The sequence below is a fragment of the Ammospiza nelsoni genome, chromosome 3, assembly GCF_027579445.1.
Source record: "Ammospiza nelsoni isolate bAmmNel1 chromosome 3, bAmmNel1.pri, whole genome shotgun sequence".
In the NCBI taxonomy this organism is placed as follows: Eukaryota; Metazoa; Chordata; class Aves; order Passeriformes; family Passerellidae; genus Ammospiza; species Ammospiza nelsoni.
Window position 1 is genome coordinate 61,823,326 of NC_080635.1, and position 19,435 is coordinate 61,842,760.

The following is a 19,435-nucleotide window of genomic DNA, read 5'->3' on the forward strand; positions in this document are numbered from 1 at the left end:
TTAACACCTTTGTCCTGGGACATTAAAGAACAGAATGGTGTTTAACTGCTCAATGTGATGATAATTATTTCTTCATTTACAGTGCAAATATCATGCAAGTTTGGGGAGAAAGGACAAATCAAACCAGGAAAATGGAATGGAAAGAAATCACTTCTTTTCATAGAATTGTGGAAGGATTTGCATTGGAAGGGACCTGAAAGGTCATCTAGTTCCAAGCCAACTGCTGTGGGCAAAGACAACTTTCATTCATTTCCCAAGAAACTTCAAGCCCTGTCTGCATGCAGGATCCCTGACCCACCTCCCCACAACCTCTGTTTTCAAGTTATAACCAATTCCAAATGTGTGTTATCACCCCAAAGACTGGGATCAGACCTTGGGTCTGAGTGTTCCAGGCACTGGGAGTGCAAACATTGCAAATACAGCTCTTCCTCAGTAACCAAATCCAACATATGACACACTGCAACAAGTGGATTAGATATGAGGGAAAGGAAAAGCAACCTGTGGTTGTACAGTGCACACAATCACATAAATTCATATATAGATCAAAGTCTTCTTGAAGAAAGTGAAATGAATCAAGAACAAGAAATCTCTGTTGTCATGTAAAAGCTGGTATGGAATAAACTAATTTGCTTCAGGAGTGCTCTGGTCTGGCTCTGCTCTACCATGTGAGGTATGTACTTGCTGCAGAACAGCACAGCAAGGGAATCTATCTGTACTCAAGCACCTAATCTGAAAAGCCTGAAAGCTTCCAGTTTGGTTGGAGCTGCTCTGCGAAATAACAGCTTTGGTGGGAAACAGTCAAGGCATTTGACTTGTCAGCCTTGAGATTTGACAGTCAAGGCTTTTGGATCAGAACTTCAAAAAAAAGTTTCTCCTGATCATCTGTTAGACCATCAAGTAATTACATATCTAGTGGAATCCCTGTCTACAGGGGAAAAAGAAACCAGTCTGAAACCAAATATATTTTGCCTGCTTTTAATTTTATCTCCAAATATTATTTATTAAGCCACAAACATTATTTATAAAGCCACAAAAAGTAGTAAACTAAGATTTTTCTGTGAGGTTTTTTTATTTATAAGGAATTGAGTTAAACAAATGAGATAATTAGGAAAAATAAGGTTATAAACATTGATTCTATATGAGAGAGAGACATGCATGGCTACTCAGGAAATCCTGCTGTAAGAAATTACCGAGGCCAGACTAGCAGACACACGTCTGCTAAAAGATTAAATCAATCCACCTTGGAACTGCTCTTTCTTGAGGAACTGGGAATTTTCAAATCATCTCCTTCCCAGTAATTCTAAATTTCTATTAGGTCAAGTAGTTCAAGCTTCTGGCTGGAAGGCAAGCCTTCAATCAGCTCTCGGCCTATTCTTCTTCCTGCTTCAGTGGACATAGCCTTCTGCCAGATCTTCAGCAGCAATCCTCCTTGGAAAGAAACACAACATGGCATTGGCAAATTAGCATGGAGAGCATGCAGCTCACAGCGTACCAGGGACCAAGTGCACGTCTGGCAACAAGCACTCCACACTCTCCCGGGGACAGAGAATTGCAGACAAAGCTGGAGCTTGCTGAGGGGGTGATAATTGCCTACAAATGTGCAGGGAGACGCAGAGCATTCACTCAGCTCAGGATCCTTTGTATTGACAGACAACGGGGCTTGCTCCCCTGTCACCAGTGCTGCAGGTCGAAATGATTGAAGGCTTATGGGAAGGTCTTTGTTTGCTCTGGCACGTAGCTCCGTGGTTTATGGAGCAGTAGCCTGGGAGTTATAGTCAGGCCTGTCTTCGTTTCCACTCTAAAACAAAGAGTGTTCACTTTCTGCCAGCTAAGACCCCAAGCTAAAGAAGCGAATGATCCTAATACATAAGTCCAGGTGATAAACAGTGGCTCTCTAGGACGTGTGGCTCGGCCAACACAGCCCAGCATCAGCCCCAGTTTGCAGGATAGTCACTGCCTACTCCTCACCCCAGTCAGCGCTCATCTTTGGAGTGGATAGAGGGCAAATCTGAGGGTAAAAATGTCTAGTGTAAGAATTTATTCTCCTCCTGTTCTGCCTTTGGGTAAAAAGTTGATCTGACAGTCCATGAGTAGAAAAGCTTTAGAAGCAGCACAACTCTCATTACAGTTCCTGCTGGACTAGCAGGGGCAACTGAACAAAAATAAGGAGTAATCAAACTCTGAATCAAGAAATCAATCTCACTCTGGATTGGACAGGGTCCCATCCTATGAGGTAGTAAGACCCTCTATCTGCTGTTGAGGTTTGCAGTACCAGTAGAGAACCCTGTCTCTCACAGGATGTATTTAAAAGCATCTACAAAAACAGTCTGTTTTGTCACCGGTGCTTTGTAGCACTGAGGTAGGGTCTTTCAGGTCCCTGCTGAAGCTGTGGGTCTAGATGCAGTCAAATTTATTTTAAAGCTCCTTATTCTGATCTGCAAATCAGTTACCAGGCTGAATTAGGTGGCATTTAATTCTCAGCTGAATTCAAAGCTCATCCCTGAGAGCAAAGTCAGGGAAATCTCTCCCCTGAAAAGCAAGGGATTTCAGCCATGGGATTCATTATGGCTGCACCTGCATGAAGCTTATCTCTCTCTCTCCTTCCACTTACGATGTTCAGGATCCATACATCCTTCCCTCTCTCCCTGCAGGGCTTTCCTCATCTGATGTGCTTCCCTGGTGCTCTCGACCCTCCTTCCTGTCCTTCTGGTCATGCTTTTCTTTGCTGTGCTCCTCTCCTTTCCTGGAGGTATGTCAAGAAACCCTGAACTGTGTCATAGGCTGCCAAGCAAGCAATATATCTGTTCAGACCCTTATTCTGATTCGTAAAATAACGCTGCATGAAAAATGTCAGGGAAGCACTCTGTGATGGGAAGATGCTCTTTTGTAGCACTGAATAGATTTATTTCACATCTTTTTCAGCTTTAAATCCAGCTGGTGAGAGAATTTTCAGTGAAATATACAGATAGAAGAGGATCACAAGTGCCATAGCTAGGCATGCCAATTTTTCAGTGTATTTTTACATTCTATTTTAATTTAAAGATTCAAAATAACTTTGCTTCATAAAGGTCAAACAAAAATAGCCAGCCCAGAAGTATCTATGAAAGAACTGAATCCTCAGGAGAGTGTAATTCTGTGTTGCACCACTGGATGGTGATGTACGACTTATTATGGTGAATATGATAAAGTCAGCATTGACTAAGGATAGTTTTGCTGGGACACATCTCTGTTAAGTCAAAGACCAAGAGAGAATCAAAAACTGAAACCAGAACACTTGTGGACTCAAAAAGTGTTGCTTATGATAATTTACTTTTTGTTTGTTTGTTTGTTCTTGTTCAACTGGTTTAATAATTTCATTTAGAGTTATAATGGTTTCAGATTCAACCAGTGAAACAGGAAAAAAAAGTCTCTGTTTTTAAAGTTCCTGTGAAAACTGGGAAAAGAAAGAGTAAGATCATCTGCTCTCATAATGTTTTGGGGTTTTTTCTCACTGAAATCCCTCATATTGTTATCCCACAGCGTTATCCCACCAGCATTTGCTGTCTGGTGTGTTGTTTGCTTATGGTTGTATTTTAATTGTTTTACTGCTAGTCTCTAAGATGTATTTATACTACTTTATATCAAACATTCACTGTATTGTGAATTCCCTCATATGGAGAAAGGTATGTAGAGAGAACAAGATATTAATATCTATGCACAACAGATATCTATAGGTCACGCTCATACCTGTTATTTTATTTACTTTGTGAAGAACTCTCAGTGACACCAGAACCTTATTTTGCTCTGGACTGAAGTCACTAAGGGATGGGAGAACATCCCCTTCAACAAGCATCCTGTGGGGCAGGAAAGCCTGGAAGTTGTTTGTGGTCAGCAAGTCTGTTTTGAAGTGTGTGGCGGCAATGAAATCTACAGCATCAGCCCAGTCTTCTCCAAAATTTGCTTCTGGATCAGAGAGATATTTTAAGCTGAAAGAGAAGAAAATAAAAAAATGCAGCAGATAACTGAACTCTCCTGTAGAACACACTAGTTGATCATTTTTTCCCAAAGGTTTTTGTTCAGTATAAAATCCTGAGTGGCCTCAGTGCCATTGTGACTTGAAGTCTCCTTAAGTACCTTATACCAAATTTCTCCTGGCAACCCTGCCTCTTCCCAGATTAAACACAGCTCCTGAATCAGGCCCTGGCTCCCAGAGGGGAACCAGTATTTCATTTTAAGCCCAGAGCCTGACTGGTCATGGCAGTTTGGGCAGCCATCTCCCACTGGTCATCCCACACTCTGAGAGAGAGGAAGGAAGAGCAGAGCCTATAGAGTAGATGCCTAAGTGTGGCATTTCCACAGTCTCCTGTCATGGGGAGGAAAGATGAATCTGACTCCATGTTCTTAAAAGGCTAATTTAATATGATATATTATATTATATTATATTATATTATATTATATTATATTATATTATATTATATTATATTATATTATATTATATTATATTATATTATATTATATTATATTATATTATATTATATTATATTATATTATATTATATTATATTACATTACATTACATTACATTATATTATGCTATACTGAACTGTACTAAAGAATAAAAAAAGGATACAGACAGAAGGCTAAAAGATAATAATGAAAAACTCCTGACCCTTCCAGAGTCCTGACACAGCTGGACCATGATTGGTAATTATGTCAAAACAATTCACATGAAACCAATCAAACAATGACCAGTTGATAAACAATCTCCAAACCACATTCCAAAGCAGCAAAACGAAGGAGAAGCAAATCAGATAATTATAATTTTCATTTTTCTCTGAGGCTTCTTATCTTCCCAGGAGAAGAAATCCTGGCAAAGGGATTTTTCAGAAAATATGACAGTGACAGTATGAGGGCTCATGCAGACTTTGTTAGGATACCATCCTTCCAAAGAGGCCTGGGGGTGGAAAGATGCTCCATGGACACTGCTCTATTCCCCTTACCGGTCATGGAACATGGGGAGTGCGTAAGCAATGGAGGAGGTGTGTGCCTTCCACATGAGGCCAAGGGCATCGTCCAGTTTGAAGGAGGAGAGGCTGGCAGAGCTCACAGCTTTGTGCTCTGTAGATAACAGATACTGCAGCAACAGGGAGCAAAAGGGGCAGAAAATGAGAGGGGAGGTTTAAACCAAATTTTTTTTTATATGAGCACATACAAAATAATAAGCTTTAGAAAATTGCATTTGAATAGTTAGTGATAGCTGCTGTTTTTCGACTTCAACATTGCAAGGGTTTTATTCTTTTATTCACATAATTTCAGTATTTGGTTACAAAAAATCAGTGGACTTTTGTATCTGAGTGCCATGGAATATTCAGTGCTAAAATAGGGGACTCCTTATTATCTTAAAAAACTTATCTATATTCTTTTAACCACAACTTTCTGAAGATTTTCAGAAAAAGAAGAAAATTATCCTTGTTATCATTATAGTTATATGAGGAGTAAATATTTTACAATAACTTCTGAAACATGATGTATGGAAAAAATGATCTTATGAAGACAAATCCCGTCTTACTCTTAAGCATCTACTTTCACTCCCAAGGGGGACTTACAGTTTAACATTCCTGCTCATTATCAGTTATTTGACTGCCAATAAAAAATATTGACTGCAGTAGTCTAGCTATAAAAAATAGCTATTAAATTTGTGAAGTAAGAAATATTGTTATTTTTAGGATTAGACAACAGCAGAGTGAGGAGGAAAGAGAATATCTCCTTGCATAAATAGATGTACTTCTGAATGATGTTTCAGCATTTTTAAGTTTTAGTTGTTTAAAGAAATAAACAAACCTTATGAAACAAACCAAAGGCCACTTTTTAAAGCCAGTGTTCCATCTCACAGGCTTATTTTGCATTGCTAACATAAGCAGTATTGGAAGAACACAAATTGAATATACAATATAATATAATATAATATACATATATAATTGAATACAAAACAGTGTCTTGGAACAGAGGCCAAAATACAGAACTGTCTCAAAAGAAGAGAAAAATTCCATAACTTTTAAAAATCCTGTCCTACTTATTTCTGACTCACTGTATGCTATGCTTTCCATTTTTCCTGCTTATTTTTACATGCAGCTGCTATTGAAAACAAACTAAGGTTTCTGAATCTTAAAATATGACAGTAATAATATTTTTTAAAGCTAATATTTTGGTATAATTTCTAAAAATATTTTTAAAAAATTATTTACTTCAAAAAAGGCCTTCCAGTCATCCATGAGCTTGGGCATGCGAGACCAGCAGTCTTTAACGCTGTAACAGAAATCATCTTTTTGCTCCTCTGGTGACAGTATTTCTATCTCATATGGCAGCTGCCCAAAGAGGCCAGCCTCCACTGCCCCCAGAAAGGGTATAATAGACAGATAGTAATTCATACCTGTAACAACAATTAAAAGACAGCAGGTGTTAATCACAAGCAAATGAATAATTCCCACATAAGAAAATGAACTCTCTCCCACACCAACCACAACTGTTCCAAATTGCCACGAATACAACTGTGCTCAGCAGTGGAATATATGTACTGAAATGTAATAAAGATGACCCTTGTATTGATTTAGATATGATTTGTAGTGTTCATTTATGCATTGTCCTTTAAGAGCCTTTTATGAGCTTCCACTGTGTTTTACTTTACAGGAAAGGAAAAAAGCTAATGGAAAAAAGTGGGACCTTGTAGGCTGTCATGGACAAGACAAGAAAAGCCTCTCAAATACTAATTGCAAACTAAGAAAGACTAAGGGGTATTCCACAAGTGTTGTTGCTATTAAAAACCCTCGTCTATGTACCCTAGACCTATGAGAAAGGGAAATGTGATATTTTACTGGAAAATAATAATTTTGCTTCTAAAAAATATTTCACTCACTGAAAATTCCTTGATATTACCTCAGTTTGTCTGTTTAGATTTATTTTATGATGATGGCTTTCTTTGGTCTGCTCCATAAGTTGGAGCAGTCAGATATAGAATGTAGGACACTCAGGCTCAGTCCTCACTGGTGCCAAACCTTGTCCCGTGAGAGTGCCCACAGGGCTATTTGATATTCCTCTCTTGAGAGGAGAATCTGAAGTTCTCCTCTTAATTGTGTCCCCTTTGTAGAAATGAAGTTCAATAGTTTTGAGTGAAGAAAACCCTGGGATCTGTTGTTCTCCCTCTTAGGCGGGCGCCTCTGAGCTGTTGTGCTGAGAAGTCATTTGCCCATGCATGGTCTCAGGGACACAGACTGCACTGATATTTTGCACAAAATTCCAGCAATGAGGACCAAAATCATTAAAACCTGAACACCTACCATGTATCCATATCCTCCTAATGGGAAGCCATTGCTGCACCTTATGGGAGAAGATCACAAAACAATGTTCACGAAGAAGGAGTGCGTGTGTTGGCTGCAGTTCAGCAGGGACTGGGTCTGCACACCTTAGGAGCAGGGATACTGAGGGAACTCAGTGTATTGCTCTAAGCATGAGATGATAAAAAAGGACGGAGCAGCATGGAGGTGCTGGGGTCATGATCTGTCAAAATTGATGCAGATGTGATAGAAAGGATGGAGCAACAGAGTGGTGTTGTGGTTATGCTCCACTGAAAACATGCAGCTAGCAGGAACTAGGCCCAAGGAATGAACAAGATGTTAACTAGAAGCTGGCCTTTGCTTCCTTAGCTTGAAAATATGTCTTGCTTTTCTGTACATATACTAATGACTCAAGCACCACATCAACATGAAATGCCACCAACTGTAACTTAACCTTTTTGCTTCCCTCAAAGGAATATATATAATATAAATCAAGCTAAAGTGGGGAGGGAGGTCAGAGAAGACTCCATCATAACTCCTGGGATCAGTCAACAGGCTGAACTTGTCTTCTTCCCCCAAAGGGATGCCTATTGGGTAAGAACCTCATTCCGTACAAGCTAAATTATTATCTCTAGCTAGCTTTAATTGCTGATTAGAATTGGTCAATATATTGCTTCGAATTAATTTTTGCAATCAGTCACTGTCAACAGCAATCTCTGAACCTTAACCTGTTACAGTGTTTGATTATCAGTGCGTTTGTTAATAAAGTGTGTTATTCAGTACACTGTTTAGCGTGAGTCATTCAAGGGCACTAAGGGAGGAGTGGCCAGAAGCAGATAACATACTTGACAAAACTGGAAATATCTACCAACTCCAAGTGGGAACATTGTTGGTTTGTGACCCTACGTGGGTAGGTCAAGCCATGCTCTGAGTGGATTGTTTGGTGGGGTCCCCATAATGGGGCACTGACAGGCTGGTCAGGCACAAGGGTTTCGACTTCTCTGGGGGTGCTGATGGAAAAAATATAAAGGCTTATATATAAAGAGAAACTGATATGACACAGTTCCTAAATGTGGACCTGGTTGGGAATTCAGGAGGAAATGTCTGGCTAGTCAGAAGAGCAAAGGAAAACTCCCTAGTGATGAGAAGACAATGTTTCACTGAGACTCATCGCTGGACTGGCTCTTGCTTCTTGTTCACTGTTTTCATGAGAAATATTGAAACCTTGATCTCACATCAAAAAGTGCTTATATTCTTTTAAGTGTTCTTGCCTATATTATGTATTTGCACCTGCTTGGGTGACTTAGAGGGCATAAAACAATGCAGGACAGTACTACACTGAGTATTATTCTAGGCAAAGAGACTGATGTTCTTAAGCAGGTAGTATCCCACACACCCAAGGTATATTAAATGTGAGTTTCCGGTTTAAGCTCATTCCTGGTTTCATGTGACTACTTGTGCCAGAGAGGGCTGCTCTGAAGGTCAGCTGAAAGCTTTCATATCCTCAGAACACTGAGAGATGTTTCCATGCAGTCTCAAAGACTCTTTGCATGCTCTTGCTTCAATAGGGTAAATCAAAGCTGAGTTTATACATTTTCTGGAGGCAACAAAATGGATATCAAGCAAACATGCAATATTTAGAAGTAAATGAAGAGCAGGAATTCAAACACTGAGAAAGTAAAAGTGGTAGATTCTATTCCAGGAAGGTCCCCTGCTTGCAAAGGGCTATGCAGCAACTCTTTTTACTTGACACTGTGTGGGACACCATCCCACAGAGCACTAGTGCTATCCAAACACAGAGAGGGAAAACCAAAGCTGAAGTGAGTACCACAGTCAGTTTTACCCTAGATTTACATTTAAATTTTATCTATGCTTATGTCTTTGTTCACTTGAAAATATATACATTTAACTGCTGATTCACAGACAGAAGCTTAATCCAAATGGCCATTGAAGGAAAAACATTACTGTGACAGGGAAGGGAGAGATCTGCTTGCTCAAACCTACTGCCAGGTCTGGGCAAAAGAGGAACTTACAACAGGGCATCAAGGAAGCTGAGGGAACAAGGGACAGAAGTTAGGGAGGGAAAATATGCTAAGGGGAAAAGAACCAAGGATGGTGTAAGAACCACAAAGTTTCCTGCTTGACATTTTCTCACAAAATTTTAGTTTGAAGTGCAAGCATCTAAACTGAAGAAATCTGCTCTGGACTAATTGTAAACTGCAAATATCTACAAATATCTACAAATATATATACCTGTCATTGTGTTTCCCACATATTTTCACATGAATATTTGCAGTATAAATATTTTTAAGGCTGCAAACTTGTTGGGTTTTTTTTTCTTCTTCCTGAAGTAAGTATTCAAAATCAATTAACTTTCATTTACGCACTCACACTTAGGCATCTTGCTGCAAGTTTGTGATGGAGAATTACATAGCACTGAAATTATAATGTAATAGAGAAGTCTAAGGGGAAGAAATATTTTCAGATGTCCTTCAAGGACATTAATTTATTTTGGAAAAGAACAGTGTGACAGCATATACTTACAGGACCACCAGCTTCTTACAGATTGGCACAGGGGCTCTCCATTTTCATAACCACAGGAAGTCACACCAGAAGGATCTGCTAATCTACCTGAATGAATCAAATGAAATAATACAACAAATACTTCTCAAACTTTTCGCACAAGAAATCCCACTGAGATGAGAAAAAGATTAAGGAATAAAGCATGAAGATTTTTGGTTAGAGAAGCAAAACAATCACTGTTGCTTTGCTTCATAAACTAATGTCCTAGAGTAGCTGAGTTTCTCATTGCATAGTAATTTGATTGTGTTTTACATTTTGAGCTATCCCTCACTTTAAACATATTCTGTGAATTTATTGAACTGTTTGAAATCAGGATATCACAGCGTTTTTAGTGAGATTTAAATGTACGTTCACATGCAGACATGAGCACATGCATAGCTGAAGCATCATTTCTAATAGATGTAGGGCTGCTAGTTCAGGAGAGCTGCTCAACAAGCAAACTAGCGCAAACTAAGTGTACCAGTAATTGCCTCACCTAATTGGGTTGTGTGATACAGAATCACTTCCAGCTTAATCATGCAAACAAACGTAGCCTTACTGTGAAGCTAAGCATGCAAACATTGCTGTAACTAATTAGCAAAGTTTGCAAGCATCTGTGCTGTAGAAAACATGCAAGACATTTCGTAATTATTAATGAGAGAATATTTTACTTTAAGCACGTGGCATGAAGAAACAGCCTAAGTCCTAAAAGAATACCATACATGTACATTAAGTGTTGTCATGCAGAGTGTCAGGAAGCCTGCTTTAAGTGCATGGCATGCAATTACCATGGCCTTGTGCAATGACTTGAGCTATTCGAGAAGCTCCCAAACTGCCCTGCAGAGCACTTGCTCTCTGATGAGTCAGCTGAATAATGGCAGCGTCATTTCTGCCAGATTAGAACTAAACCTCATTACCGGACCAAATTTTCTGATACTTACACTCAAGAAGAAGACATGATCATGAACGATGTGCATACAAATTATCCTAATTATTCTCCCTAGCTGACTGGGCAGAGCTTGTGCTTTGGGGCATGCTAGTTGCTCAAACCTATATCCTTCAGTAGCCAAGCACTGAGAACATGAACTTGCAATAATGAGGATTGCAGTTCAACCCATTTTTTAAAATGAAGATTATATTTTTTATATTTACAGAAAGATTCAATTTTTCAAGATTTTACTTCAACAGATTGTCAAAAAACAGGCAGCAATAGATCACTGGTGTGCAAAGAGGATGAATGGGAAGGATAAAAGCTAAGAAGAAAAAGACAAAATGTTGCAAAAGAATTGTACATGAGGCTTACCAAATATTGTTAGCCTTGGTGTTTCAGGAAAATGAAGATATCCCAGGCAGTATCAGTGATAATTTTAAGATAGAAATTGGAACTGGAAGCATTAACTGCACTTACAGGTGTCCACACCATTTTTGTTGTCTCTGTTTCCTCCTATTCCCTGTGCTTAACACAATAGTTATTTTGGTCTTCAGGTCTACCCAAGCTAAGCTGTATTGACAGTACCTCCCAGATGTGTTTTTGATAACTATGTGAAACCTCATCAGCAAGATTTCTCCACTTTTTTTTTTTTTTTTTTTTTTTTTTGTGAAAATGTTGTTAATGAAAGTGCTAAATGTGGTTATTCTCATCTTGCTGATGAAGAACTCCACTTAGCCATAGACTTCTTTTAGCAGCAGTTATCACCAAATTCTCCCTTTACCAGATTTGCAGTTCCCTTGCTCTGTAGAAGGGAGTAAATGCATTTCTGCATTTCTTTTTGAAAAAACCCCAATGTTTGTATGACAAAAGAAGATATCAAATTAGCCTGAAACAATTTACCTTTGATTCACATAACCTGTGCTTTATCCCTTTTTCTATCTGGTTCCATGTCATTAAATATTCTTTCCTCTATACTTATTCTAATGTCTTGCTTACTGCTGATATAAGGCAAATAAAGATGTGTCCTTATCTCCTCTTTTCTTCTTAAGTACAGGCACAATCTTTCCTGCTCTTCAGGCATACAATACCATGTAAATATTTCTTAAAGTTCTTGATCCTGGATTTGTACTTCTGTATGTGAAGTGAGGATAGAGTCTATCCTGTTTCCTCAATTTCTCCGGGTAGGACCCTCAGTTTAGCTTTACCTCCCACGTGACAATTTCTGCTTCCACAATCTCATTCCTAATAGCCATGCTGTCTCACAATCCTTGTCTCTGCTGTAAATTTAGGCAAAATACTGATTTAATTTTATGTCCCTGAGTGGATTATCACAAATCTTCATGCCACTCTTATTAAGTAACAGCTTCACTTGTTCTTCATGGTTTATACAGAACCGTATCCATAAAAATATTCTCTCAGTAACATAACTTTCAGGACAAGATAGAACTGTTAATTCAAAAAAAATTGTAATATTTTCAAAGTTCTGTTGTGTTGCACCATGAACTCAAATCCTGTTTTTGTTTGCCCAAGCTTATTATGTTGATATACAGATGCTTCGGTCATTCATCACTAATCTATCACACCGCCTATCTGGATTAGGTTTAGCCCTTGCTAACCTCACTACTGTATGCACCAGAATTATATTGTTCTTTGTCCCTTCCATTTTTCCTTCAAATGCTCACATTTTTTTACTGTAAAACTACTTCCAACTATGTGATATTTCTCCTTTTAGTATTTTTTTAACCTTCTGGTCATGTAAATTAAAAAAATTGTCTAAGTGTCAGTCCTATGACTCTTTTAGCAGGTGACAGGACATTACCTGTCTATGCAACCAGGGGCAAATCTCCTCACAAACTATGTCCCTTGTCTCTACTTGGAAGTTGTCACTACAACAAGGCACATCCTCACTTTGTGGATGAGGCCAGACTCCATAACTCCTCCTTTCCAGCAGGTCACCACTCAGCTGTAGCTGCTGTATCCAGTCATCTTTGCCTCTGCCACACATTGGGGCAATTCTCCTGCTGTACCATCCACCCCTTTCATCTGCTCTTCTTTTTGTATACATAAGGAAGGAAAAGAGGACAGAGCTTGCCTAAACCCCAACCAAACTCTTTTTGTTGCTATCTGTTTGCCATCTAGTTTCCTGCTTGGATTTTGCTTACTATCTTGTTTTCCTCATTTTGACTTAGGAGTACATTTTCCATTAGGTGGGACTAAATGCTGGCAGCCTTCTTCCACCACCAGGTGCAGGACCTCTGTCTTCTCTCAAACCTACAGTGGCACCCAAACCACCACCACATGTAACCACAGGTTACATCCAATAAAGAAAATAACAGGCAGTCAGATGCATTTGTTTACCCCTGACAAGATATTGCAGCCTTAGCCTTAAGGAACCTTTCACGTGTGTTTCTGTGACTGCTTCCCTGACAGGCACAACAAGCGAACCAGAATGACTGCCCTAGACAACAACCAGCTTTTAGGGGATAAACCCTTAGAATCTGGACATAATTTAAAACAAAACAAAACAAAATAACCAAACAAACCCCACAAACAATCAAACAAGAAAACCCACAAACAAAAACTTCCATTTTGGTAAAAAACATATTTAGAAAATAAGGAGGCTACTTCTAAACTGGTCATGAAGAATAGATGGAAATAAATTCTCAGAGGGAAGCACTGACTTTCAAATACATGTCTTAGGAATTAAATTCTAACCATCTCTAGAAGCTTGTAACATTAACAAAAATAAAAGCCTATTAGTTAAAAATTTAAGAACATCATTGCAGAATGCGTGCCCTGATATTTGTCTACATAAATTGAAGCAACTGGGAATGCCCTTCCAAAGATTTTTAATTAGCTGAAATATTGCCCATCTATACCACAAATCTGGATTCTGACCTCTTCCTATGAGGAATTTTAATAGCTATTTCTCAGCAAGGTAAGGGTGTTCACTCAGCATTTCTGTTTCAAATTGGCAGCTCTGTCAAAGTTTACACTGTCTGAGGCCATACTGTGCTTGTGAGGCAGAAACTTTGGAAAGGAAGCCTCTAAGCAGGTCTGGTAAACAATTTGCTGAGCCAGCATCTTAAGGAAATAATTCATACCTGTATGAAATTGCCAGCCATGCTGCAATGGTAATCCCCAGAGAATATTGCCACTGTTATGGGGTCCAAAGGCATCAAAATATTTGGCTGAAGCACTTAGCAAGCTCTTATACACTCCTAGTCGATCTTGGTAGTTCCAAGCATTGATGACAATTTTGTTGTCCTTTACTGGGAAATCCAGCAGGTTTCCAGGGGCCAGGTCCCACAGAGGGGGATAGAGATCTTCTCCAGTGACATCGTTTTCGCTCTGCGTTGCAGCAGGCACAGGACTGAAGGTGACAATCACTACAAGGAGAGCATGTATGCTCAAGTGGGGCCACATTGTGAAGGCTTGTGACACAGGTGATTGTAGCTGCAGGGCTTTTATTGTCAAAGGTGAGGGCTGGACAAAAAGGCTGACTCAGACACACAAGCCTTTGTCTGCCTTCCCTTTCCCAGCCATGACCCTGTGGAGTTGCCAGACTAGCAGCTGTGAGCAATGCTCTGTCCTCTCTGTGGGATACAGGGAACACCACCAGATGTTTAAGAGGAACCAATCTAATCAGAAAATGTCCAAATCCATGAAATATGCACACACTTCCAAATGGGTGAGGTGCTACAATACTGATTGCACAGTTGCACTATAAAACTTTCTGTGTCTGCGTTTCTTACTAGATGTCAGCTTCCCTTTCCCAACCCAATTTCTTTGGGTAAAGAAGGGACAGAAGTGGCAGAGATCTCACCTCAACACATGCACAGGCTGTGTGTGAGGTATTCTGAGGAGGACTCCAGGCACTGACAAAGGAGCAGTAGTGACATGCTGCTGGTGCTGCCATTGTCTGCTTTGTCTTTAGGCCTTGGGACAGCTGCCTGCAGCCCTCAGGTCATAAGAGTGTTGGAAGTAGCCAGATCAGCCTGTCTTCAGGCCACGTAGCACCTGGAGAGCTGTACTTTTAGTACTGGTTTGTCTTGTGTAGAAATGGTCATCATTATATAATGTTCTAAGGTCTCCTATTAAACCTCCATGATCCTGTAGACTGCAAAGGGAAGACAAAGGCCATGCCTCCAGTGATAAAATTGGTGTTTAAGTTATACTCCAACAAAAGTGAAACCATCCAGCTGCCTTGATCTCACCTACTGTCAGGAATTCTAGGACTTTATCATCCTCAGCTGCTTTTTCTCAGATAAGCAGTGGTTGCAAAAGAACACTCAGCAAACAGACATGTGGTTTGTTATCTCTGCAGTCTTTTATTGCATGAGAAAAATTGCAAATGCTGCTTTTCTTTGAAGTTATTCTGTGAGTTTCGGTGGGGCTTTGTGTGCTGAAAGAACCTTCAAGTGGGAGCAAGTCAAAATTGGCTGCAAACTTCTGATAGTAAATTCAAAAGAAATGTATCTCTTCAACTTAAATTTTTTCCATTTACTCTATTTATTAAGGAGACTTTCTAGTAAATAGCAGAATTTTTCAATGATCACTTATAATTTTTTGTCTGCTTGTCCTTGGGTGATTGAGAGAGATACCCAAATGATTTTGAAATACAGTCTTTAACACAGATCTGATCATGCTGCCTTGAAGAAATTTTGAAAAATCAAGTTGTTCTTTCATTAACTTCTATGGATGGCATTTATTTAATCCAAATGTGGGCATTTTAACACTAACCTAGATATGTAGATTCCCTTGATAACCAATCAGAGAATCAGGTATACCCAGAATGTAACTCATTAAAGCACACCACTGAGATGTATTGCTCCTGACTGACTGCAGAGGGAGTAGAAATTACAAGTTTACTTTTAGACATGGAAAACATATTTTTAGATTAAATAAAATCAATATTCTTTTAACTACTTTTCTGAAGTAATTTTTGGTCTATACTCTGAAAAAATGATTTAGGAAATGTTTTGAAAGGTACTTTTTTTTTTCCTTAAAATAAGGCATTCTATTGAATAATCCTGAGGATGAATGCCAAAAACTGTGCTGATTTTATATATATATATATGTATATATATATATTAGTCCCTAATTGAGGCAATGGGCAGCAAGGCTTATCTAAAAAGGAAGGATAATGAAAGGCACAGCTAAGGCACAAGATATATGGAGGAAACTTATGAAATAAAAGGCATAAGGCTCATGATTGCACTAAGGAAGAAATTTTATTTAGTATCAGGAAGGAGTGAGTAGGAGTGGTTGGCTTTTTTTTTTTTTTTATCATCACTGAAAGAGGTGTCCCAATTGGGAAGCTAAACTCCTTCTGTTTTTCTTTAGTCATAGAGGAGAGTTTGAGCTCTCCTAATGAAAGATACCAGGAATTTGTATCACATGAGCAATTTTATTTAAGGTACATAAGATAAATAGAGGTGAATAAAAATCTTCACTTTTTTTTTTTTAGAGATATCGTATATTTACATCCTCATGGCAGATTACCTGGTAGGGGACTACTGGTTCCATGCTTGTTTGGAACTGTACTGCGCATGAAAAACTGTCCTCCTGCTCTGCCATCTAGAAAGGCAAACTCTACTAACACTAACCTGGGCAGGCATGAAAATATTAATCACTAGTGCAAATGCAAAACCACACTCTCCCAAAGACTTATAACACAGAATTGAGATAAATCAATGACATAATGCTTGCCTTATATAAATTTTTGAGCTATTTGATAGAAAAAAAACTGTTTTATATATTAAATGGGAAATAATGACCAAGAATACATCTATTTAAACTGATGAGTCTCTTTGCTTTTAGAAGTTTCAGCCTCTTGCCTTATTACGGTAATAGAAGGACTTCAATAACCCAGTTAATCTTTAAAGAGCCAATAATAATTTTTATTAATATAATAAAAAGTTCTTCCTGAAAAATATTATAATTCAGTTTAAAGATCTTACTTCATTTTTGCACCTGTGTGTGCAAACAAGTTGCTGAAGTTTCCATAAGACTTTAAGGACAACAGTTTTCCTTTGAGAAATATCTGAGCTGGTGTTTCCAGTTTGGAATCCAGTCCAGTTGGTTTGGTTGTCCTGAGGGGGAGAGGGAAGGGTACATGTGATGTCAATTTGGCTTGAGTGGTGTTGGTGTTGGGTGTTGAGCCATAGCACCCCTCCAGGGATGCCAGCATTTTAAGCAAGGGGGAGATTAAGGAAGACTGTTAGTAACATCAGCACCATTACTCACCACTCTGTTAGCAAGTACCTCACCAGTTACTCAGTAAGGATGTGTTCCCAGAGGCATTGCAGCAGAATCACATGCTGGGAAAGACTGCAGGATATATAATAGGTGGCAATTTCAGGTCTGATACGTAATTATCAAGTTTCAAGAGAGACTGCTGCAGTTTTCAAGCGGGCTATAGATTTTTCTTTAAGATAATTGCAGAAAAGCTAATGAGCATCAATTAGATGAGTTGAGGTGACCACAAGAAGAAATGGCAGCCCTAAGCCCCAAACTATCAAAACATAAGGTTCCTTAGTCCTGTTGGATACACTGAAGAAGGAGCTGGAAAGCCAGTGAGGAAGGGACATCAGTACTCCAATGGAATTAATTCAGAACTGACACAGAGTTTTGCAGGTGAGAAACCTTTAGGTAGACTGGCGATATCATTATCTTTCAGCCATATAAAATAGCACTGAAAGGAAGGGTTTTCCTGCTTCATTTTAGGGCAACAGTCCTAAGAGGAAGAATTATGAGTTTTCATTTGTATGGGCTATTGCTATGAGCCTCCCTATCACATGGCACCTTGTTTCATGTCCTGACACTTGCACCAGAATTTGTGGGTGCCCCATGTCTCTGATCTGTTTCAGGGGAAAATGACTACACTCTTGGTAAAAGTATTCTTCATGTAATTCACTGAATAAGCTAAAAGCAGTGGATATATTTAAGTTTCTTACTGCTCTCTGTTGTTATTGTTCACAGCTATTGTCTGGAACAGGCTTTCTCTTTCTTTCTGTCACAGGCCTTTAGTATTGGGCAGGGAGGATCTCTCTGGCTGCAGCATCCTCCAGCAAAACCCCTTAACAGGGCTGTAAAAGGGTTTGTAAATTGCTGCTGGTGTTTCTGTGAGTAAAGGTCATCAGCCAAACCCTTGGTCACATGAGTACAACCACTAATGCAGTAAGACATGCTGAGCATCAGGCATCTGAGGGGAAATTACACTGTGTGTGTAGTGGATATAGCAGGAGGTGCTGCATCATCATGTCCTGGCTCCTTCACCCATCCTTGGAGCTAACATTTCTCCCTTTTTGGAAAACATCATTCTCGTGTTGTCTATGAATTCCATTCTCCCCTCTGCAAAAGCCTTCCTGTGTTCCCAGCTGATTTTGCCTCACCAAACAGAGTAACCTGCACTGAAGATCCTGACAATTCAGACTATAAATTGTAATTAATCAGCACACAGAAATGCCAGATTCATATCTGTGGTGGGATTTTACCACATGCAGTTTTTCTTTCCCAGACAAAGCAGTATTCTTTCCATGAGGCTGGCTGGGTGGAAGTCTGGCTGGACAAATGGTTACAAAGGCAGGTGTAAATCCAACATTTCCAGAGCTCCTGTTCATAATAGTTAAAGAAGATTAATTACCACCAAGGTAAAAATATGGATTGAGGAGCAAGCTACACACAAGATGTGCAATGGCTGGTGGTGTCCTAGGACACCTGGTGGTGTCCTAGGTGTACTTCCCAGACCACAGAGCTCCAGAGGAGTCAAGACCATCCTCAAATTTCCTGAACAGTCTTACTTGCAGGACCAATGTTAAGATTTTATATATATATATATATATATATATATATATATATATATGAAAGAAACCAGCCAATAAAATTATTTATCAGACCCAAAACAAAAATTTGAATTAACCTGAATTTTTTATTTTTATAATGGTATTATGGAGGTATATTTAGCTTAGAGGTTAGTTCAGATTATACCATAATCTTTACTGTGTTTTTTATCTTCAGCTTGAAGGTGAAGCTGATCATGGAGTCAGCTGTCTGTAGAATTTAGCACCTACAGTGTGGTCTTCAGCATCACCTCTTCAGCACCTACCATAAAATACTTCAGCCTTATTTTCATAGTGTGATGGAATTCATTCCACTGAGTCAGACTAAATAAAAGCTGCACTCACTGAAACACAAACTTAAAAGTTGATATAAGCAAAACAGATACTCCTGAGAGCATCTGAGTTGTAAACACCTGTTTAATGGAGGAAGATGATAGTGAATTTTTAATATGATATGTCTATTTTTTCTTAGAAATTGTTGTCAAATACAGCCCTAAGACTGCTTATGAAGCCAAGGAAATCTTTTGGCTGTCTGTTTATATATCACCAGGGAAAGAGTAAATTGCAACAAAAATTACTAGAATCATGTTGTGAGTGGGGTTTATTTTTCAATCTGTCATTAATTACGGATTAATTTATAAGACAAACAAACTGAATCTTCACTTATAATTTTAGCATGACATTTTAGTTAGATGAAAATGAGAATAGCTAATTAGAAAAAAAATCAGCATAATGGAAAAGATTAATTAAAAGAAAGCTACAAGTATCCAAAACAGTAAATCTGTGGCT

The 19,435-nt window shown here is 38.8% G+C and overlaps 1 protein-coding gene across 1 annotated transcript; it reads right to left on the reverse strand.

The window, feature by feature from the left end:
* Positions 1-1,300: 1,300 nt before the first annotated feature.
* Positions 1,301-14,228, reverse strand: C3H6orf58 (chromosome 3 C6orf58 homolog). The gene is made up of 6 exons (XM_059469674.1): positions 13,907-14,228; positions 9,854-9,940; positions 6,224-6,408; positions 4,979-5,112; positions 3,727-3,965; positions 1,301-1,428 (listed from the first exon to the last, which is right to left on the reverse strand). Exons 1-6 carry the CDS (start codon positions 14,226-14,228, stop codon positions 1,301-1,303), a joined length of 1,095 nt encoding a protein of 364 aa, XP_059325657.1.
* Between the last annotated feature and the right edge of the window lie 5,207 nt (positions 14,229-19,435).